The sequence below is a fragment of the Myotis lucifugus genome, unplaced genomic scaffold (genome assembly GCF_000147115.1).
Source record: "Myotis lucifugus unplaced genomic scaffold, Myoluc2.0 scaffold_99, whole genome shotgun sequence".
Lineage (NCBI taxonomy): Eukaryota > Metazoa > Chordata > Mammalia > Chiroptera > Vespertilionidae > Myotis > Myotis lucifugus.
The window spans coordinates 4,249,512-4,274,047 of record NW_005871147.1 but is presented as its reverse complement, the minus strand read 5'-3'; the positions used below and the strand labels follow the sequence as shown (position 1 = coordinate 4,274,047).

The window sequence follows — 24,536 nt, the reverse complement described above, 5'->3', positions numbered from 1 at the left end:
AACACTTGTCATTAATAACACTTCCTCCTTTCACCACTCCCTTAAAAATTAAGCCTCTCTAACCCACCACTGCCAAAGAAAGAACAACAAAACACAGCTTGATGAGATTGTGAATCCATGTGCTTCTAGGAAAGGACTGAGATAATTTTTCTAGTAGAGATTAGCATTCCCTGTTGATGTGTTCTTGACCTTGTATAGAATTGGTTGAATCATGACCAGGCTGAAATTGAGAAACCCTATCTGAAGAGCTTGCCTCTCAGCAGCTAATCCATGGATTGAACCACAGGCATCTGAAAAAGGTTCAGATTTTCCACTCCTTTTCTGTGTACCATTTAGGTGGAATTTATCCCTGGCTTTCTCTGAAGAGCTTCACTAAATGATGTATAAAGTCTCTAAATGTGAAACACCCTAGCTATATACTGCTGATACTGCTTCCTGCCACAAGATGGCAGTGAAATACCATATACTTTGAAATATTACATAACATTTTATTTTTTTGCTCCCTTTGTATTCTTTAAAGCAGGGGTGGGGAATCTTTTTTCTGCCAAAGGCCATTTGGATATTTATAACATTATTCACTTAATATAATTCACTTAATATAAATTTATGTTGCTATGAGAAAAGCACCTAGATTTATTGAATTTCTAGTTTTGCCTGTGGTTGCCTTGGCGGGCCAGACCAAATGATTTCACGGGCCTTATACAGCCTGCAGGCTGAACATTCCCCACCCCTGCTTTAAAGGATGGCTCAGTCACTCATAACCAGTAAAAATCCTCAAGTAAATATTAACACACTGAATCTAGCAATGTATAAAATAATACTTCACAACCAAGTAGGTTTTATACCACTAATGTAAGCTCGATTAATATTAAAAAATATTAATATTAACTTTAAAAGAGGAAGAAACATGATAATCATCTCCAGATATGGGGGAGAAAGCATTTGACAAAATTTAATATCCATTCATGAAAACTTTTGGCAAATGAATGAAATGGAACTTTATTAGTTATTTAAAGATTCTCCAACAAAAATCTATAGGATACATAATGGTGAAATATTGAAAGCATTATTTTTAAGATTATGAACAATACAAGGACACCTGCTATCATTACTCCTATTCAGCATCATACGGAATGTCCTAGCTAGTGCAGTAAGACAAGAAAAAGGATGAAAGGTATGAGGACCGGAAAGGAGTAAGGAAATAAGTCTGCCACTGTTAGATATGGTATGATATCTACCTGGAAAGCCTCAAGAATCCACATATTATTATAATTATTTGAAGTTTAAAAGGTTGCTACATACAAAAGGCAATATACAAAATTCAAATGTATTTCTTTTTAGTAGAACAGTTGTTTAGAAAAGCAATATACCATTTAAAATAACAACCCAAAATAAATACTAAGCAATAAATCCAAGAAAATAAATGTACAAGCATCTTTTGGAGAAAATCATAACTAGTTAATAATAAAAAAATCTAAATAATCATAATCTTAGATAGGAATATACACTTGCAAAATAATCTCTCTGAATTCATTTGTAGATTTATTAACATTGTAATACAAATTCTAGTAGGGTATTTGAAATGATAATAGTGTAGGGACAGATTAGTAGACCAATGAAACATAATAGCTCAGAAATAGATCCACACGTATATGTAATACTTTCAACATTAAATATTTAATTTTAAAAAATGGTTTGTCAATACTTAATAGAGTTGAACTTTTGTATACTCTTCAACTAGCAGTTTCACTCTTAGGTAATATACTATAGAGAGTCTAACACGTGTTTATTGGGAGACATATACAGGACTGTTTGTGGCAGCATTGTTCATGATAGTAAGAAAGACAGGAAACACTTTAAATATACACAAGTAGAATAAATAATTGAAATCTAGTACAGTGTATTTCTACAATGGATTACTGTACAGCAGTGAGAATGGATGAACAAAGGTACACATGTGAACAAAAGGACGAATCTCAAAAATGTAATGTTAAGGGAAAGAAACCAGTTATTGAGGGATCCATACACAATGATTGCATTGTTACCAATTTGAAAAGCAGGGAAAATGAAACTATGTGTACATCTGTGATAAATGTAAAGAAAAGTTAAAGAGTGATTAGCATGAAATTCAGCTTAGTAACTGTTTCAGAGGAGGAGTACATAGGACCCTTCAAAGGTACTAAAAATGTTCTATTTAAGATAGATGTTTATTCCTCTGTGTGTGTATTTCACAATAAAAAAGTTTTAAAAAAGAGAACACTTGATATCATTGCTTGCTTTCTGCTTAGTGTCTCTGCTGCCTTTTCCCTGGGTAAATATCCTTTTTACTTCTCCTGGTCCTAGTAATTCCTGTTACCAAGATATATTTCTGTTATCATTTCAAAGCTAAGTCTTTGTTGGGAGAAATATGAATTTATATAGGACATCCAATTTTTAAACAGCTTCCATTTTGTTCTAAATGGGTCTTTTATTAAATTGGCAGCTCTTTTAAATATTGTAGTCCACTGTTTTTCAAATATATTTAGTTTCATGTTGAAAAAATCTTACATCCATCTTTAATATTTAAAATAGATGAAAGCAGAGTTGCCCTGGTTTAGTGTCCTTAGTATTCTGGGAATCAATCCATGGTAATGCATTTTGAATACCACTGTTTTGGTTTGTAACTTAACATGGAATCTGAACTGAGGCGATAATCATTTAATATTTTCATGATTTCGTAAAATTCTCACCCTTGAGATTACTCACACTCTAATTCTCCTATATTTGGAAATTTAATTCTGAGGTAAGCTGTTTCCCAAAGAAGTGACTATTACTTATATCCCATGGTGGATATCACTACAGTATATCTGAAGCTTATGCTTCTGTTGCAAAACAGCTTTCCTGGCTAGAACCAACCTGTCCCTGGTGGCCTTGTGAAAGGCCAGTGAAAATATACATAATTGCTCTCCCTGCAGACCTTTTGACTCAACGCAAGGTTCTCCTTGATCTATGCCTTCATTTGGATTAGGACTTCCTAGGCATTTGTTAGTAGTTTCATGGACTTACAAGGGAAAATGTTGACTCCAGAGGTTGCAGCCATCCTTCTTGTGGTTGTTGAGAAGTTTGCATTGTTTTATTTTTAGCTAAAACTGTTCCTTCCAGTTAGGGTGAAACACTTTCAGTGAGTCAGACATGGAACCAGAATATTAACTTGGAGTAGGCCTTAAAGATCATCGGGTTTAATGGTATTGACATTTCTTTTTAAGCAGCAGAACCCTCTCTTGTAAGGAAATCATTCCAGGAAGCTAAGAGAGAGTTTCGAGTAAGGGTGGGGAGTTGGAGTTGTCCGCAACCCCTTAGTCTCTTCTGTACACCCTCCTCCACCTCTCAATTCTTTTTAATGAAAATCAGGCTCAGAGAGGTAGAGTGATTTTTCCAGGAGCACAGCGGATATTGGGATCCAAGCGAGGCTTTTGAGCTCAGGTCTTATACTGGATTGCCTAACTCCTAGTCCACTGTTCCTTTGACTAAACCAGACTGCCAATTCTGTCCAAACTCCTCCAAGAAAATTCTCAAGATATTTCTTCTCACAGCTTATCAGATGAAGTAAAGACATTAAAAAACAAATAGCATGTAACCGTGAACATTCATACATGGGTGAGAACCAATTCTTTTTGCTGCTTGCAGGTCACTATGACAAATGTGTCTTCGCTCTTCGAGAGGAGAATAAGAGTGACATGAACACTGTACTGAACTATATCTTTTCTCATGCTCAAGTCACCAAGAAGAATCTTCTGGTCACAATGCTTATTGTGAGTACAATTTTTCAGAACCTATAAGAATGGTTAATAATATGAAAAAAAGTATTTCTCCTTCTGGTGGCTGTGGTCAGAGGAAAAGCTCCTGTCTTTTATAATTGTAAGATGAGTGGGGCTCGGGTTGTGGATTAACAATTTCTCACATCTGTCTTTGTCCTTGACCTGAAGGAACCTGCTCCACTCAGGAAAGAATTGTTCTGGCTGTTATGCATATAATCATGTGCAGGGACTCAGATCTCTTGATTCTACTTAGAGATGCCCTGTGCTGCTTCATTCCTGATGTCACTCATGACAGTAGCTTTGAAATTTAGTCTTATCCAGCCAGTGTACTTTTTCATTATAACTCTGGTTTGTTCCATGAATATCAGCAATGGTTCTCATGTCCAAAACGTAAAAGCAAAAAATAACTGTTAGAAATCCAGTGCTGCCCTTTCCCTACCAAAGAAAGATATTTAAATGTATTCTGCATTTTTTTTGGTCCCTTTCTGTTTTATTCACATGGAAAATCTAAGCTCAGTGTTGTTTGGGGAGTAGATACATGATTTTGTCCCCATAACCTAGTAATATGAAAGTTAGTAGAAAGTGGGAATGAGCAGTGAGACTAGTCGATGTGGATAGGACTAACATACATTTGACTAGTGGATGGAATTTTTGTGGACTTAAGGATTTTTAAAGATGATTTGTAAGTCCTTCGCTCTTAGATTTTTCTGTTAATTCTAGGAATCAGAGAACAATAGGACTGTTCTTAGAGTCCCCCACCCCATGAACAATTGCCTTGCTCCTTCATGTGTGTCTTTTTTGGGGGACTAGAGTATGTTTGGCTTCTAGAGTTTCCTTTCTTGTCCCTTTATGGAATTGGCATTTTTGATACCTTAATTTCATCATTCCTTCTTGGAGGAAAAAAAGCTATAAATTTTCACTGCTTTTTTTATTTCGTATATCAGAATGAAGGGAAACTACCTCACAACAGCACCACTCATTCAGTTATCTGCCTAGCTGGTTAACTGGAGAGGATATAACATTTTTTTAGAATACCCACTTTTAAAAGTATCTAATTGTAGGGAGAGTTCATTACCTTTATTACTCTAGAATGGCTAGATGGTGGGGAAACCAGGATATGCATTTGAAAGGAAAAAATATATCAGCACTATGTAGCATTTCAGTTTCCCCAAGTGACAGGTTTTGACAAAGAAGTGATACTATCTATGGCAACTTGACTGATTTTTTTTTTTCTCAAAAGAGGGAAGAAATCTCTGACTAGTTAGACTTTTTAAAAAATTTTAATACAAAGATTGCTAATTCTCATTTGGATAAAGCCAGGACTTTCTGATAGAAAAGGGTAATGATAAGGGAGTGGAAGAATCTGTCTGTTTGACCCTAAAATGGGGTGGAATTTGCCTTCTTAGGAAGCTAATTATGGTGAGTTTTCATTTTATTATGATTACCTTTTTAAGGACTTAACAGTTTTCTGCACTAAAAATAGACCAAAGCCCAGAATCCTTGGAGCAGCAGAAGAGTAATGATCGTCTAAGACTGTCGCTGGGTTTCTTAAATTCTAATTTGTAAGATATAGGGGCTCGGCTCGCTCCTTTTGCGGAGTGATTGTAAGTAACGCTTGCCTTAAGAATCTCATTATTGGAACACGGAGCCATATTTCCTCTGAGAATTCTGGAGTAGCTTTGAGCCGGGGCTGTTCATTTCTCAAGTAATCACGCTGGTGTGATGGAGAGAGAAAATGGCAGCTGTTCGGAGCTCAGGCCTTCAATTTTCTTCAGAGTCCAGTCACTCAAGTGTGTAATTACACGGGGGTGCAGCCGAGGCGTTGGGCCCTGTCAGAGAACTGGTTTGAGGCTTTGCTTTCTGCTTTTGCCAGTCGGACAGGCAGAAGCCAATGGGACTCTGACTTGCTGCTGTTCTTTTTCTCTCCACCTTGTCATCCTGATTACTTCTTACCTGCATGGATAGTACCCAAACTTTCCAACAGACTGAGCACTTTGTTAGTGTTTGGGTTTGCAGGAATAAGATGGGGAGGAGAGGAACAAGAGGAGGAGGAGAAGGGGGAGGAGGAAGGTTGAAGATGTGAACCAGAAAGATGGATTTGTCCTTTTTTTTGTTTTGGCATTTCACATTTTTCTTTTAAAAAGAAAACAAAACTCGATAAACATAGGAGGATCTGTAGGCTTTCATATCATTAACTTGAAAATACCAGCTGTTTTCACCTCATTTTGAGATTTGGAAATCAAGACGTTAATTGATATGATTGAGCTGAGGATCTGCTAGCAGTGACGTAAGGATCAGGGATGAAAGCTCAAAATATGCTCCTTTCTGCTCTGATATTAATGAATGCCAGACATGGGCTTCCTCTCTCCTTCTGTGGCAACGGTCAGGTCCCCCACCCCACGTCTGCATTAATGGTGGTAGCTGGTCAAAGCCATTTTAGTTGTTTGGATTCCTCTTTCTGTAGGTCTGACTGTCTTTTACAGGTATCACCTGGACCTGGCAGCACTTGAATCCCCTAGTTTGTATTCTCAGCTGGTTTCACTTTCTTTGCTTACTTTAGCTTCCTGATTGATGGTTTTGTGCCCGGCATTCCAATCCCTGCTTTCTAGAAGTAGGAGTGTTGATGGTGTGCTTTGCTGAGCTAGATGATGATTTCTGGGGGTTTTGAATCTAGAGTGAAGGCTAGAAATCCGGGCTTCTGTGAATCAGTGTTACGGAACACGGGTTGCTTCAAGGAAGCCTTCATCCCTTCCAGGTATTCGCATAACTTGCCTAGTGATAACATGCCTCAAGGACTTACAAGCAAATTTCTTCTAATCTTTCACCCTATTGGAATAGCAAAATATCAAGTAAAATGCAAAAGTTCGGTCAAGTTTTCTCCATTTTGAGAAAAAATTTTTTTTAATATATTTTATTGATTTTTTACAGAGAGGAAGGGAGAGAGATAGAGAGTTAGAAACATCGATGAGCGAGAAACATCGATCAGCTGCCTCCTGCACATCTCCCACTGGGGATGTGCCCGCAACCAGGTACATGCCCTCGACCGGAATCGAACCCGGGACCCCTCAGTCCGCAGGCCGACGCTCTATCCACTGAGCCAAACCGGTTTCGGCCATTTTGAGAAATTTTATGCCACGGTAGAAAAAGTCTGGAAGACAAACAGTAAGTTTATTATTTTGAAAGCTCTTCTTATTTATTTAATTTCCTAGGAAACAGCTTAGGACATTGTTTATGCTTACTAAGAGATATTTAGGAGGCTCTTCAGCCAACTTAAGCAATTTTGTACCAGTAAAATGTATCAACACCCTCATAGCTGTCTAGATAGCTAAGTAGTACATAGTGACTACTTGAGTAGTTATCCCTTCACTACTTATATATCTTATTTCTGATATGGTCCACATGAACATGATATAAACCATACTTCCTTGTGAGTAATGCCATGCCTGTGAGCCTGTTTGGTTTAGACAGGGATCATTGAAAATGCTGGTCAGTGCCTTTTCTCCCTCCTCTTTACATGACTGCAAATAATTTTGTCCAATGTGTGGTAAAGAAAAATGTTTTTCTCAGCGAACCTGGTTTCCTGAATAAGCTGTGGCTGGTAGAACCTACCAGACCATTTCTGGTATGGGGATTAGTGGCTCACCCAGCTAAATGTAGTTAATGTCTTGAGCTCATTACACACTAGGTCCCATTCTTTTCATTTTGGATTGCCTTCAAATCTTAGGATGCTAAGATCAAGTTGGATTACCTTCTGCTCTTCTGGCAGTCAGCTGTATAACTTGGCTACGGTTTTTTAAAAAAATATATATTTTATTGATTTTTTACAGAGAAGAAGGGAGAGGGATAGAGAGTTAGAAACATCGACGAGAGAGATCGATCAGCTGCCTCCTGCACGCCCCCTACTGGGGATGTGCCCGCAACCAAGGTACATGCCCTTGACCGGAATTGAACCTGGGACCCTTGAGTCCGCAGGCCGACGCTCTATCCACTGAGCCAAACCGGTTCGGCTTGGCTACGGTTTTGATACTTAAGCATGTATGTTATATTCCCCATCATTTAGCCACCATCAGGGTTAAGAATAAAAACAAGAAATACTGTGTGGTACCAATATTAACCATTACTGAATAATAATTTTCACTTGGGCCTGCAAACGTATGCAAGCGTCCTGTCATCCCAAAAGCGGCAGGTAGGCTTATTAAATGAACTGCTTTATAATGAGAAAACATCTGTTGACATAGTTACCATTTCATGTCATTGTTGCAAAATGTTCACCAGGATTAGATGGTGATGTTGGGCTGTCCAGTTGCCCGAAGGAAGTCTGCCTTTTAGGCAAGAGGACCCTAAACTTGTTTTTGGATGTTTGTATCTTGGGATGGGTAGTTCTGATGAACAGAAAAGTTTTATCTGGTGGTTTTTGTTTGTTTTTTTAAGAACATTTACACTGTGTCTATAGGTCAAGGATGAGATAGGGTTGCGAAGATTACTCTACACATAAGTTTCTACTGTCAATCTTTGTCTAAGTACTAATGATGACAATGGAGAAAATATTTGAATGGAAAATTTCCAAGTCAGGATAAACTAATGGAAATAGTGGTTTATGCCTACTGTGGAATAAACATCCCAGAAAGGTCTGGTTTCTGTACTTTATCACAGAGCTCAGGAAGATTGTCATACATTTTCTAATCTTAACATATTTTCTAATCTATATTTTCTAACCTCCATAGTTCACTTTTCTTACAGATACTGTTTCTTTCTACCCCCTTTCGCACTCCCTTTCTCTCCTAGCAGAAAGATGGAATTTAAAAAGTTTTTTTTAAAAGTCGCTTTGTGTGTTTTGCTTTTTAACTTGGGACAGGATCTGTAGTTAAGCAAGACAGTAACTTTATTTTTACTTACTTATTTTAGTTTAATCTCAAAATGTAAACCTAGATTTTCCTTTAAGGAAATGGTTGGGTAGGTGGCTAGTGTTCTCATTTGTTATGTTGGCTTTTGTTGTTAATGTTGAGACTTCAGTCTGGCTATTTGCAGAGTAGCATTACCCAGGACATCTCTTAGGTTTTTAAATATTTCAGTGGGTCAGTGTGATGATTGAAGTAAGGACCTTGGAAAGGAATATGTTTTCTCTATTAGGAACAATGAGTAAAGAGGGATTTATGGAGGAAAATCTTATCTAGGTTTCCTTACCCACTGTTATCTATCTGTTCTTTTCCTTCTGTCTTTTTATGGTCTTTTCTTGGTTATTTTATATACAGGGTGGGGCAAAAGTAGGTTCTAAAACACAATTTATTGTATTTTTTTAATTCTTGTATTATTTTACATAGGAACAGCTGTAAACCTACTTTTGCCCCATTCTATTCCTGTGAAATTCTATTTTGCTTGTTAGCTCTCAATAAACGATGAGGTGCATTTTCTCTCTCCTCTTTGCGTTTATGCCTTAGGATAGGTGGGATAGGTCCTCTGGTCTGTGACTGACTACATGCTCAGCCAAACCCTGGATTTATAGTCACTTAGCAGCTTGTCTTCTTCCCCCTCATATGAGTGAATTCCTGCGTTAAATAGGTGAAAACAACATGCACTTCCTTAACTTTTTTCTTCTTCCTCCTCCTCTTAAAGAATACCTTTCAGCATTTCATATAATACTGGTTTGGTGGTGATGAACTCCTTTAGCTTTTTCTTATCTGTGAAGCTCTTTATCTGACCTTCAATTCTGAATGATAGCTTTGCTGGGTAAAGTAATCTTGGTTGTAGGTTCTTGCTATTCATCACTTAGAATATTTCTTGCCACTCCCTTCTGGCCTGCATAGTTTGTGTTGAGAAATCAGCTGACAATCTTATGGGTACTCCCTTGTAGGTAACTGTTTTTCTCTTGCTGCTTTTAAGATTCTCTCTTTGTCTTTTGCTCTTGGCATTTTAATTATGATGTGTCTTGGTGTGGTCCTCTTTGGATTCCTTTTGTTTGGTGTTCTTTGCGCTTCCTGTATAGCAAGAGGATAAATGATTTTTGGGTATAAAATTGTCAGAATATGAGATGGTGTTTTTATTTAGTGTGTGTTTATAAATGAATACTTTGTTCTTGTGTTTCTGTTTGGCACCCTCCTGGGATGCTGAACATTTGGTTTGTGGAATGAAAATCACCAAGAGTGGTTCCTTTTGCTTTACATTTTGCTTTTTTCCCTTAAAGAGGGAACAGGAACCTTAGTCACTATATTATTTAAAACCTCTTAACACATCATTTGTTATTTCTTAACGCAGAATCCCTTGACCCTTTTTAATGATCTCTGATGATTTCTTCTGCATTTTAAAAGTATAGTGTTGGTTTATAAAGAAATACATTTGGAATTTTAAATCTGAATGACTAAAGGATTTAGGCTTCTTCCCCTAGCAGCAACATCTTCTGGGATCATCTTTACCACATTGCTTGAGACTAAAAACAAAAGAATACTGGAAAGTTTGCATTTTTTTTATTAATCCAGCTATGTTGACTTTGTTTTTATTCCCTTTTCCCCATTTCAAAGTCTTGGCCACCTCAGTGTCTTCTCATGTGGATATGTATGTTCTTTCCCACATAAACAATTAGGATCAGTTGTGTGGCCGGGACCCTACACTCACTGATGAGCTGCTGAATATCCTCACAGAGCTAACTCAACTCAGTAAGACCACCAATGCTAAAGTGGCACTCCGAGCACGCCAGGTAAGGACACTTGTTGGTTATCGTGAGGGAGGAATGGTTTTCATAGATTGGGCAATGAGCTTTTACTTCATCAACTTACAAAATGCAGATGTCTATGTCCATTGCCCTCAGAACAAATGTTTTCATGTGATACATGTTTTTTAAAGAGAAAGGAGATTAATGGTGAGTATCTTTAAAATAGGAGCCCTTTCCCCATATAAAATCCTGTTGTCGTTTCCTACCCTTCCTGCTTAGCCCTGTGATGGTAAATCAGGGTCATGTGGAGGAAGGCAATAGACTCGACATTTCTTACTTCTCAAAGGGAGCTTAGAAGCAGGTGAGAACTTTTAAGTGTATAGGAAAAGAAATCAAGTGTGGAAAGTAGAAAGATAATGAAATGAATCTTAGGTGCTAGCAATCAGAACAACCCCAGAGAAGTCCAGTTAGTTTCACCCTGTAGTCTTCATTTCCATTCCAAAAGGTTTCAGCAGGGAAGCCAAGAGTTGTCTGCTCCCTTTGTGTTTCAGTGCATGGTCACTGACAGGGAAGCAGCATTTGAAGCTGCTCAGTGACCTTCTGCTTTCTCTACAATTGTATCCATGTCACTGAACTACTCAAAGTCATTGAACCTCTCAGTGACCTGCTGAGAGTATTCAGGTCCTACCGTGTCCCTGTTTGTTTGTGACACAGCTTTCACTCTCTCTGCCCCTCACATGCATTGGTGTTACATCCCGATGCCTTTTCCTTGATACTGAGTACCTGGGGCCGTCAGACCAGTTTTTCCTAGTCTGTCTTTCTACTTCAGAGTTGCAAAAGGCTAGCTCTGCTGCATCCACCTTCCCCACAGCTGCTCCCTGCCAGACCTGATTCCCAATTAACAGCTAGTCAAGCAGTCCCGAGGACTAGCGGCTTTGCAATGGTAAATCACATGCACTGATGGAACTTGATTGAAGCTGTTTTCTCTCTCTTCCCCCTTCCCCCCATGGGAAATTGCCCACAACGCAAATCATGGTGAGAGTCAACTGAGATGCAGTATTTGGTGGCATTGGCTTTATGTTACAGGACCTAGAAGTTGTTTCACTTGGTCTCTGTTTTATCTTTGATGCCTGCACTTAGAGATTTATATTTATTGCTTTTGTATCAGAGCTGCCTAATAGGAGCCTAGAATAATCACTCCCTCAGGAATTTATGCCTCTTATTTTGCTCTCACTCTAGGTTCTTATTGCCTCCCATTTGCCATCATATGAGCTTCGCCATAACCAAGTAGAGTCTATCTTCCTATCAGCTATTGACATGTACGGACATCAGTTTTGCATTGAGAACCTGCAGGTATACTTATAGCCCTTTTCTACACCTCTCTGCGCTTTTGTTCCCTTTACTCCAAGCATAGTTTAATTGAGTAATCAATCAATCAATTTTGATTTTTCATGCAATGAAGTTTTATACCTTAACTTTCTAAAATGATTTATACTTATGAATTTTTTTTCATTAAAAATACTGTTAGAATTGTGGCTTAGCTTAAAAATCAAATAGACTTGCCTTGATAGAAGTGTCCTATTGAAGTCTACTACCTCTTGTGCTTTTATTTTATTTTCATGCTTACTGTTAAGCTTTATATAGAGCCAATTTTATAAAAAAAGTACTGGCTAATTTTACTAGTTGCAAGGATCTTGACTGTTATTTTTTAAACAACATTTTTTTCAGGAATGACTTTTCATTTGTCTATCTGTACGTAGGGATAATATTGTTATATCTAGCCAAGGGAACCTTCAGGCTTTTTGTCAGATTTCCTTCTGGGGAACCTAGAGAGGGAAGAAGGATGTTTTTGTTTATTTGGTTCATAGTTGAAATAGAGGACTTCAGATGGAGTTCAAATCTATGGTTTACCATAGTGGAGTATTGAGACAATATTTAAGAAATTGAGTACAGATATATGTCAGAAAGGGTAATAATAGTCATAAACACTTACATTAGCATATAATTAATGCATTATTGATGCATTCTAAGAATTATTAACTCTTTGAATGTTCACAACAGCCTGTGAACATAGGTACTATTATGTCCCCATTTTGTAGTTTGAGGAAGCTGTGATCACATGACATTCATAGACAAAAACCTTAAGTTTCACTAAAACGCTTCAAATGCTAAATATGTCCATTGAAATTGTTCTCTTTTGGTTGTAATGATTTAAGTTTGTCTTTGTACCTTCCAGAAACTCATCTTATCTGAAACATCTATTTTTGATGTCCTACCAAACTTCTTCTACCACAGCAACCAGGTGGTGCGGATGGCAGCTCTGGAGGTAAGTTTTCTTAGTAACATAACATGACATAACCTTTTTCTTGGTTTCTGGTTGAACTCTTCTATTTGGCTATCGTATCAGTTCTTTTTCTTTGGCCTAAGGTTAGTTCTTAAGAGTAGAGTCTTCGTTTCCCCTGAAACTAATGCTGAACTATGGTCTTCCTTGACCCAAGTGTTTCAGCTGAACTAATCACCAGCTTCTAGGCCAGGGGTGGGCAAACTTTTTGACTCGAGGGCCACAGTGGGTTCTTAAACTGGACCGGAGGGCCGGAACAAAAGCATGGATGGAGTGTTTGTGTGGACTAATATAAATTTAAAGTAAACATCATTACATAAAAGGGTACGGTCTTTTTTTTTTTCAGTTTTATTCATTTCAAATGGGCCGGATCCGGCCCGCGGGCCATAGTTTGCCCACGGCTGTTCTAGGCCCTAGTCACAGGAAAATAGCTGCCAGCATTTTTTATAGTTTCTACTTCTTAGATATATTTGATTCTCTCATGTCATAATGAATTAGGATTCCCTATAACACAATAAGTGAAAAAATGTATATGGTCGATCAAAACATGTACCATTTTGTGATTTAGGCCAAATAAAATGGATTTTAGTTATATCTTGAATTATCAAGCAGTTCTTGTGAAGTATTTCATCATGAGAAAAAAAAAGTAATAACATTTAATGAACTGTATTTTAGGTGCTTTATTTTTCTCACTTAGTCCTACAATTATTTCATGAAAAAGAAAGTGAGACTCTGAGAGGTTAAGTGACTTGTCTAAATTCACAGAGATAAGTAGAAGAGTTTGCATTTGAATCTGACTCACAGACTTTTCTGTTTCCACTACAGCTCACTACCTCATTAAACATAAAAATTGCAGGCCCTGAATACTGCTGTAAAATTGCCAAGTGGGTGTTTTTTGAAGATGAGGAAAAGGGGTGTTTTAGATGATCTTATGTAATGTGACATCACTACCAGTCTGTTGTGAGCTCTTTTGAGTTACGCTATTGTATTCTGTGGGTAGCATGTAATGTATCAGTAAATACCAAATCTTAAAAATATCTAAGTGTTTTATAGTACTTCCATGCCATTTAATGAGAAGCCTCCTTATATATCTCACATGCTGATAGAATTCTATGTAGCATTTCCTGTGCGTGGCAAATGGTCTGAAGTGCCCGAGGTTGGACTGATGGTTTTTGGCTGAGATGAAGCCTGTTGCTATTTCTCTTAACTCTTGAGTCAAGTAGTGTGTTTGAGATGTTATATATCAAATTATGCCTTATGCTTTTGCCTAGTGTTTGGGTGATGTAAATAATCTAAAAATGATTTTTATTTTATTTTTTATTTTTTTAAAATATATTTTATTGATTTTTTACAGAGAGGAAGGGAGAGGGATAGAGAGCTAGAAACATCGATGTGAGAGAAACATTGATCGCTGCCTCTTGCACACCTCCTACTGGGGATGTGCCCACAACCAAGGTACACGCCCTTGGCGGGAATCGAACCTGGGACCCTTGAGTCCGCAGGCTGATGCTCTATCCACTGAGCCAAACTGGTTAGGGCTAAAAATGATTTTTAAATGAAAACTGAACAAAATAATGTACAGGATAGTAAAAAGGTTGGACTATACTACAAGTTTTTCTATCTTCACTCCTCATGTGGCCCAGAATCAGCAACTCTCATTTTTCTCATGCTTGTGTTTATCTTCTGTTGAAATGATTATGCGTAATGAAGTAATAGTTGTGGTTGTATATGCTCTGGTTTGCTGAAGAGCAAACCTTCTCCTGACTTTAGGTTAATGTGAAAGGTTTACGGCACACCTAGAGGTATCCAGTAGAGTCAGGATAGTTTTGTTTCTATTTATAGTCATGGGTGTAGTTTTAAGATTCCAGCTTTATTAGTTAAGGCAGGGTATTTTTATATGGAGCCTTGAGAATTCTGTCACGATAGACCACCTTCTGTCTCAGATACCTCTTTCAAGACTGTCTCTTTTCTGGGCTAACCATCTCTTACCTTCTGATTTTAAAGTGTATTTACTGAGGCTTACTTTTTAACCAGGTGTATGTTCGAAGGGCTTATATTGCCTATGAACTTAACAGCGTACAACACCGCCAGCTTAAGGATAACACCTGCGTGGTGGAATTCCAGTTCATGTTGCCCACATCTCATCCAAACAGGTGAGTTTGAGCTGTTATGTGCACCTGAGCCAGCCAGCACTCCATCAGGAGAGTTAAGGGGAGTAATGTGTATGACAATTCCATATTTTTTTTTAAATCTATTTTATTGATTTTTTATAGAGAGGAAGGGAGAGGGATAGAGAGTTAGAAACATAGATGAGAGAGAAACATCGATCAGCTGCCTCCTGCACGCCTCCTACTGGGGATGTGCCCACAACCAAGGTACATGCCCTTGACTGGAATTGAACCTGGGACCCTGAGTCTGCAGGCTGACACTCTATCCAATGAGCCAAACCGGTTAGGGCAATTCCATATTTTTAAAAGCTAGAAATACAGAGCAGAAAATGAACAAATTTAAACCAGGAGATGAGAGCCTCTTCTGCCCACTTCTTTTTTTTTCTCACCTTTGACTTGGAGAGATAATGTATAGTCTAATTAAGATAAAAGTTTAGGATAACTTCATTCATTTTTGCTTATATTGTGTCACTGAGGAAAGAATTTCCTAGCAGTTAACTTGCTGGAACTTTGCCAGAAAATCACTTTTTTAGCAGTTTAAGTGAACACTTGGAACATGAAAATATCTTGGGTGGAATGCTTTTCCTTTCAATAGTTTGCTATGGGCTAAGGTGATACCTAAGCCAATTTCATGATCTCCCTAAAAACAGACACCTGAATTCATAGCAATTGACATGCAATCAGTTTTTAAAAATCACACTCCAGAAGCAAGCTGAAATTCAAGTAAATTACTTAACAAGTCATACTAATTCCATGATATCCCCTTCCTAAGCCCTTAAAAAAATTAAATGTACATATGGAAATTTGTTTCAGTATTGCTTTGGTTTTAAAGTGAAAACACTTTATCTTGTATGCTCATTTATTTTTAAACTATTCTGAGGCACAGAAAACCTAGGAATTCCACCCACACATATGTTCATCCCTTTTTGTATTTTCATTCTTTTTAGTAATACCACAGGAAATATAAATATACCACAGCAATCTTAAGCTGCTCCCCTCCATTTCTTCTTTATAGCCTTTGGTTCTTCACTTTATATTACAAAGTGCTGTGTCTTTGGGGATCCTTAGTTATACACACCAGAAATAGCTTTGTTCTGAATTGCCACTTCACCCAAAGCAGTAGAAACCCTTCCTAGAGACAAAGGAGTCTGTGCTGAGACTTTTGGCCACTGGATGCCACTGTCGATCCAGCAGAGGTCAGCAGATGAGCAGAGAGGCATCTTCAGAAAAAGTACTTCTCTTCTTTGTCTCAGAAGATCCTTTTACTTTTCTACCTCAAAAATACCTTATGGCTGGCAGAGAAAAGTATATGTCCTTGATTTTGCAAGCACCTCTAGGTACATTTTTGCCTCCATGGGTTTCAGAATCTCATTTTCTAGAAACAAATGGTTGTCCTTCAGCGAGCGGCGAAGTACTCATGGCACACATGGGCTCAGCTCTCAGTCGTCTTTCTTTTCCTGCATTCCTTGAATAATTGTGGAGAACTACAAGCTGTACTTAATGCTCTTTGCAATTCTCAGGACATTCTCCTTTTCTTCCTGCTTTCTACACCTCTTCCCTCTGGGCAGTGATTTGTAGTCAGGCTGCAGAGCTGCTTGTGATTTCCTTCTCTCCTCATCGCTCCCCTTGTCTTTCTGAATTGCTCTCCCTGTCCTACTTTTTTATTTGCGGATGTGTGTCCAGTTTGGTGAGGGATAGTCGACTGGAAAAAGAGAGAAATGCTTCTTAACTGTTAAGAAATCTTATTCACCTTTCTGTCTTGAGGGTGTGAATCTTGATTATTTCTGATATGGTTTCAAAACTTGTATACTTGTCCCTCCCAACATCTCAGGTATACACCCCCCCATGGATAAAGAGCAGACTTGGGCAGACTGTGATTCTGTGTGGTCTCTCAGAAGTCTTCCTTGGTTGTATGAATATAAAATTATACACTGCTAGATTATTATTATCAATATGACTGGTATAGATTTAAAGGTAAATAAAGATAAGGGCAAATTCAGGAGGAAAGATAAAATAATCTCCTGACAACCAGAAAAATGTAAAAATTACATTAATACTTTTTTAGATCTAAAGTCCCTATTAGTTTAGGAATATAAAATGTATTATCTGATTAAATCACAATGCTATATTCCATTGGGAGTATAATTTGTGCAATTATTACAACTTGAATTTTGTTTTAGAAGATTCTGTATTTTCTTACAAATGTTTTTGTTACAGTTTGGAATTGTGACGTTATTCTGACACCAAGTGGCAATTCAGTTGTGACACTGAGCACCTCTGGTTAGAGCAGATGCCACAAGTTAAGCGCTTAGTTCTCCACAAAACTGCTTCTACTTCAGATGGGGCCACTGTATTTTTTGACCAACTGGCTACAAATTTGGGGGCTCCTATGATCCGCTCAGGTTCAACAATTCACTATAACAACTTATTTGATAGAATTCAAGAAAGCACTATGCTTATGATCACTATCTTCTATCCTAGCTAATAGACAAACATGGTAATTGACCGTACCTTTGCTACACCTCCCATTGGCTAATCAGCGCGATATGCAAATTAACTGCCAACAAAGATGACGGCTAATTTGCATACTGCAGGCAGGGCGGGTCAGCGCCATCCCTCCTGCCCCGCCGCCATCCGGGCCTGCTATTTGCCACCCGGGGCGGTGGGGCGGGACAGCACCATCCCGCCTGCCCTGCCGCCACCCGGGTCTGTTATCTGCGACCCAGGGCGGCGGGCGTCCCGTGTGAGACCCGACCCGGGGCGGCCGGGTGGGGCAGCAGCGATCCGCCGGTCCGCCCGGGTGTCCCGTGTGCGACCTGACCCAGGGTGGCGGGGTGGGACAGCGTGGCTCCTCTGTCACCCCAGCTTCCTCATCACAGCTCCCTTGGGGGCCTAAGCCTTTAGTCGGACATCCCCCGAGGGCTCCCTGGCTGCCAGAAGGATGTCTGACTGCAAGCTTAGGCCTGATCCCCCGGGGAGTGGGCCTAAGTCGACAGGTGGACATCCCCCAAGGGGTCCTGGACTGCAAATGGGCGCAGGCCGGGTTGAGGGACCCCACCGCATGCACAAATTTTTGTGCACCGGGCTTCTAGTAATAATAATAAAAGCATAATATGCTAATTACACCAGATGTCCTTCCGGACGACCTTCTGGACGAAGCCGGGGCTGCGAGGGCCGAGGAAAGCTACTGCGGCTGCAACCAACCGGCAGTTGGGAGGGAAGCTTGGGTCCCGGGTGCCGGAGGGAAGCCAGTGCCAGCAGCCGGGGAAGGAAAGGCCTACTCTTTTTTTAAAAATATATTTCTTTATTGATTTCAGAGAGAAAGGGAGAAGGGTAGAGAGAGAGAGAAACATCAATGATGAGAATCATTGATTGGCTGCCTCCAGCAGGTCCCCCACTGGGGATCGAGCCCGCAACCCAGGCATGTGCCCTTGGCCTGAATCGAACCTGGGACCCTTCAATCCGCAGGCCAACGCTCTATCCACTGAGCCAAACCAGCTAGGGCAGGAAGGCCTACTCTTGCACGAATTTTGTGCATCGGGCCTCTAGTTTTATTATAAAGGATACAGGTCAGGATCAGCCAAATGAAGAGACATGTTGTGTAAGATCTGGGTGGGTCCTGGACACAGAGCTGCTCTGTTTTCTTTCCCTGTGCATGTCATCCTCCCATCACATCAATGTGTTCACCAACCAAGAAGTTCCACTGAGTTTCAGTGTCCAGAATTTTTATCAGGGTTTCATTACAATAGCATGATTGATTGAATCATAGGCCACATGATTAAACTCAACCTACAGCCCCTCTCCCTTTTACAGAGGTACAGCAGGCACACCTCTGATCACATGGTTGGTCTTTCTAGTGAGCAGCCCCTGTCCTGAGTTATTTTATCTCTCAGCATAAATTCAGGTGTGATCCAAGGGGTTCTTGAATAATAAAGACAGTTCTATTACTTGAGAAATTCCCAGGATTTAGCCTCTCTTTCAGGAACCAGGGATAAAGGCCAGTCAAATTCTTTATTATATAATGGGCCTGCTTACCTTACAAAAGAATTCTAGGGTCTCTTAGTTTTGAGCCAAGTTTCAACTTTTTTTTATAACTCTAGTACTGTTATTCTTTTCTATTCTGTTCTATTTTAAGCAAGCAGGTAGTAAACACGTTTCTTATTCTACAGAAATAAGTTACTGGAGACTATTTACCAGTGTCCATTCCACTTCAGTCCTATAAGGCTCAAGGACACAACTATGTCCACTAACCTCTAAGTTAAAGATTCTCAGAATTATCTAGGAAGTGTTATAAATATATATTGGGGTCCTGACTCCCACAATTCTGATTCATTTTGAAACAGAGTCCAGGGGTACCACTTTTTGGAAAAGTTTTGATAATTATGATGAAAAACTGAGATTGAGAATCACTACTGCTAGACCAGTACTGTCCAACAGAAATACAGTAATTGCCTAATCTATGGAGGATACATTCCAAGACCCCCAGTGGATGCCTAAAACCACAGATAGTACCGAACCCTATTGTATATATACTGTTTTTTCCTATACATACTTATGATAAAGTTTAATTCCTCATTTAGGCACAGAAGAGGTTAACAATAACTAATAATAAAATAGAACAGTTTTAGTAACACTAGAGGCTGGGTGCATGAATTTGTGCACGGGTGGGGTCCGGCCAGCCCACCCCAATTGGGGCTGATGGGGGCCGATTGGGGCTGGGCCAGCCAGCGGGAGGAGGGGCCACGGGAGGTTGGCTGGCTGGCCCTGTCCCCAATCGGGCCGATTGGCCAGCCACAGTGCGAGTCACAGCGACTGGTCGTTCTGGTCGCTTGGCTTTTATATATATAGATACTGTAATAAAAGTTATGTGAATATAGTCTTTCTCTCAAAATATCTTAACTGTGCTCTACTCACCCTTCTTGTGATGATGAGATGAAGGAAGGTACTCAGAATGCCATACAATTCAAAACTTAGGAATTGTTTATTTCTGAAATTTTTCATTTATTATTTTCAGACCTTGGTTGACCATGGGCAACTGAAACCACAGAAAATGAAACTGCAGATAAGGAGTGGTTACTATATAATGCAAACCACATATGTAATTTTAAATTTTTTATTGGCCACATTTAAAAGGGTACTAAGAAACAGATAAAATTACTTTTAACAACATTTTACTTAACCCGTTATATTCAAAATACTATTTCAATAAGTAATAAAAAATTATTAAAGAGATATCTTTCATTCTTCATACTAAGTCTGATATTTATGTATACTTTATACTTACAGCATTTTGCATTTTTTGATACAGGCTACCCATATTTCAAGTTTTCTAGCCACATGGATAGCTCAACACTTATCCAGAAATTAATTAGGACTGTCATACTAAGTTCTCATTTTATGTTAATAACAGTACCTCTTGGAGGAATTACAAACCCCCACAACTTTTTTTTTTTCATTTTGTTCATCAGTTTATTTATTCCTTAGACTCCACATAGTAGTGAGATCGTACAGTATTTGTCTTTCTCTGACTGGCTATACACATTTTTTAATTGTGGTAAAATGTACATATAAATTTTACCATTTCAATCATATTTTAATGTAAAAATTAAATTAAATGTAAATGTGTGACCATTACCCAGCTCCAGAACTTTTTCATTTGCAGGACTGAAATTTGTGTCCATGAAACAGTAACTCCCCATCCCTCACTCTTCAGCCCCTGCCCACCACCATTCTAGATACTGTCACTATGAAATTGGTCCAGGTACCTCATATAAATTGAATATAGTGTCTGTCCTATCCTGTGTAGCTTAGCATAATGTCCTCAAGGTTCCTCATTATTGAAGCATGTGATAGGATTGCCTTCCTTTTTAAATCTGAATAATATTCTATTGTGTGTGTAGACCTCATTTTGTTTATCCATTCATTAGTTAATGGACACTTGGGTTGCTTCCACCTTTTGGCTGTTGTGAATAATGCTACTATCAACATGGGTATAGTATATATGTTTTTTTAAATGCTCAAGTCATGGGGATGAAAGAGTTCATGTTTACTTCAGATTAGTACATGCTTAACATGGAGTTAAAAATTTGCTTTTACTGGGAGGGAGAAGAGGGGAGGAAAGAGAGAGAGAGAGGTGAGAGAAAGACATCGACTGGCACAACCTTTTATTTTTATGTTGCTTGTTCTTAGTAGTTACAGGAGTTATCCACATCTGATATAGATATCCTTCTATGACATTTAATGCATGTTTTAAAAAAATATTCAATGAGAACAGAGACTAGGCATATGAATATTCATATTTTACTTATCAATGCAAAACAGAAGTTTATAATATTTTTCCCAATTGGGCTTGACAAACCAAAAATTCTTGGGGAAGGAAATAGATATATTCTTTAACCAATTTTTGCATTTTCTTCAATGGCACTTGGTCTTCACTTCCTAGTCATTCATTTAGTTGAATTAGACTAAATGTGTACAGCAAGTCCTTAGAAGTGACTATCTTTCTGAGGTGTATTATCAACACAAAACTGCAGTCTCCTGTTGTGTTTAAGGTCACCTGGTGAAATTCCGTTCCTGCTGTTTGTTTTTGACTAGTGATTTAGCCCTCATGGGTTGGGATGAAACATGGCTTTCTGTCTGCAAACTGACAACAGCAGAGTATTTTTTTTCAGGAAAATGTCTTTGATACTGTTTGGGTTGAAGACCCCTGTCCCATTAGAACACCTTTTGATTTTAAAGGAAGTAGGCAAAACACAAGTGATTTCCATTGCAAAAAAGCAGAGCAGCCTCTAGGAAGGAAGAAGACACCCCCCCCCCCTTTTTTTTTTAGTACACTTATGCAGTTATTGGGTAGCCAACATGTTTGATCCTTTTTTTGCTTAAATTCATTATAGGGCTTTGTATTGCTTGAAATGTTTTTAAAACTTTGAATTTTTTTTTTATTTTACTGTGGAAAGAACTCAACATGAGATATTCTCTCATAACAAAATTTTGAGTGCACAATATTGACTGTAGGTACAATGTTGCACAATAGATCTCTCGCACTTATTCATTTTGATTGACTGAAACTTTTTCTTAACATTTAGTTACTCTGTGTTTCAGTATAATTTGACTGTTTTTTTCTAATACCGCTCTCAATATTTTTTTTAAAAAAGGAGCAGATGACTAAACAGTTTATTTCTAGTCTCAAGCTTTGTGCAGTGGCAGTATCATAGCCAATGAAGTTTATCCAAAGAGCAATTATTGCTAATTGAAAACTATGGATAATCTCAATGACTTTTTGCATCTTTCTTGCCAGATAGGCTTCAGTCAAGGTATGTTATCTTCTTCTTGATTTTCTACCCAAGACTCCCAAGTTTTTTTCTGGGAACTATAGTTGCAATTTATTTGATATTCCCATGTCTTATTCACTAGACTAGAGGATCCAGTTATTAGAGCTTCACTCAGGGAAGCTCCTGGTATAAATATAACCCTTTTCTTCTTAAACTTCCTTCACTTGAATAGCAGCAGCTGTAGAGATTTTCCTGACTTAAGCACAATAGGAAACCTATACACATGTGGCATGTGTGTGTTTTTCTTTCTTTATCTTCTTAGCATTTAAAGGCTATGTCCTACTGTATATGAATTTTTTTGAGGGGAGGGGATTTTTTTGCTTTTTTCTTTTTTTAACAATGACTTGTAACCACTTAGCAAATGGTTTGTAGAGAAGTGAATGAGTTTCTTCAGTCATTTTCTTGGTGCAGGAATAGTCTGGACGGCTGCTGCTCTGTACTAAGAGAATATTTTATTATTACCCAGACTTTCAGGACTTGATTCTCTTGCCTAAGATTCCATCAGCCCAGCTCTTTGGTGAGTTCCACCAGTGTTTTACATGGATTAATCCCAGAGCTCAGACTATATTATTAAGCATTTCTTTTTCTCCTTCTTCTCCAGTTAGGCTTGGTTTAGAGCCTGAGGTGTGTGTGTTTGTCTTTTTCCCCCATTCTGAAACCCGAGTTTATCACTCACTAGATTAGTGATGGAGAAGCTTGTTACACTAAATCAGCGTCCTGAATGTTTTTACTTTGGACAATTCATTGAATCATTTGACATTCAGGATTTCACTTAGCTTTGGGCATATTAAATTACTGTGAGTAATCTGGAAACAGATAAGTTGTTTAGTCAGCCTATGTATTTGATCTTCTAAAATATGGCTATATTTATACATACATATGTAAAGTACATTATCCCATAAACTCTGTGGCTATGCATATGGCTGTACATATTATGACAGTCTGGGAGTTTAGAATTTATAACTCCAAATGATTTTCATGAATAATACACATTAACAAACATAGTTCATTTTTTAAAAACTTTATCTGTAATTCAAATAATCATCAAATTGATGCAGGAGATGAAAGTATATTTTATGGGGACCCTTTCCCTCTTCCCATGTGCGAGTCCGTTCTGTGGGACTCTTCCCCCTCCCTACATGGGAGTCTGTATTTGTTCTTTAATAAATTTCCAACTTTGCTATACCAAAAAAAAAGTATATTTTATATGTTTCTATACATATGTAATGGGGGAGGACCTATTGGTGTTTATTTCCACCTATTTCTTAGGTGGAAATCCATGCTTTAGTTACGTCAAGTTGTATTGTACCTTCTCTGTTATTTGCTCCTTGTGAATTTGGCCTTCTTTATTATAATGTTTTAATTCAAGCACTTTCCTTTTTTTCATGTCTCACATCCAGAAGAGTTCGGCTGTGTTTTCACCTGAGAGCACATGTTTTAGTCATGACTAAGTTTACTAGTAGGCTGCTTGGCACCTTCAATGTTTAGCTGTCAGTGAGTGGCCTCTGGACCTTGTTTTTATGAAGACGGTTGTGAGGAAGTTCAGGAATCAGAAGCCTTCCGTGTGACTAATCTGCAGAGACTGCTGCCATTTTCAAGAATTCTGATAATCCTTGACACCCAGAGATTAAGTCCTTCTTTGGATCATATTGAGACACTCCAAAATCACCCAACTTGTAGCATTTTTTTTAAAGCAGCATGAGCACTGGGTTGTCGTTAGCAGGACAGAATGAGCTATAAATAAATAAAATCTTACAGTGCTTGCTTCATTCAGGGTAGTGTGCTGATAAGATGCAAGCGTCTGGGAGAAGAGAAGATGCTCAGCAGGTTTAAGTGCTTACCAAAGTGCTTTCCTGTATCCATGGCTCAGCTGCTGGTCTCTGCTGTGTTATTTTGGCACTCTAGACTTGTAAGATTGGAGAGTTGAGTTTAAAACTCTCAATATATCATTAGAGTAGCCCAAGGTCCCTTCTTGTCAAGGAAGACTAGCCGATTCCAGGGGGAAAGAAAAGCAGAATCCAGGGCACCTGTAAATCCCTATAGTTTTGTGCAGTGGGTTTGTAGCTAATTATACAGCAGGCAGCAGTAATACGCTGCAGCTCTGTTGGCATACTTGTTTCAGAAAGAGCAAAATCTTCCAGCAGAGCAAAGAAGGGCTTTAAAGAGGCTGCAAATGAATGAATCAATGATCATTTTATTGTAAACTAAAGCTCTACATTGGAATCAGGGCATCTGAACTGCGAGGGGGTGGTG

At 38.6% G+C, this 24,536-nt stretch overlaps 1 protein-coding gene and 1 pseudogene across 7 annotated transcripts in view; both read left to right on the top strand.

Moving 5' to 3' along the window:
• ACACA (acetyl-CoA carboxylase alpha) overlaps positions 1–24,536 on the top strand; it is a 206,338-nt gene that overhangs the window by 65,571 nt on the left and 116,231 nt on the right. For all 7 annotated transcript variants that reach the window (XR_002830099.1, XR_002830098.1, XM_023756841.1 and 4 more), the window contains exons 25-29: positions 3,667–3,791; positions 10,375–10,488; positions 11,683–11,796; positions 12,680–12,769; positions 14,819–14,937. Coding sequence is in view for 5 of the 7 variants with exons in the window: in XM_023756841.1 (XP_023612609.1) it covers positions 3,667–3,791; positions 10,375–10,488; positions 11,683–11,796; positions 12,680–12,769; positions 14,819–14,937 (562 nt within the window). In the remaining 2 variants the exon portion in view is untranslated. The remainder of the gene's footprint in view (positions 1–3,666; positions 3,792–10,374; positions 10,489–11,682; positions 11,797–12,679; positions 12,770–14,818; positions 14,938–24,536) is intronic.
• Positions 22,141–22,250, top strand: LOC111826736 (annotated as a pseudogene).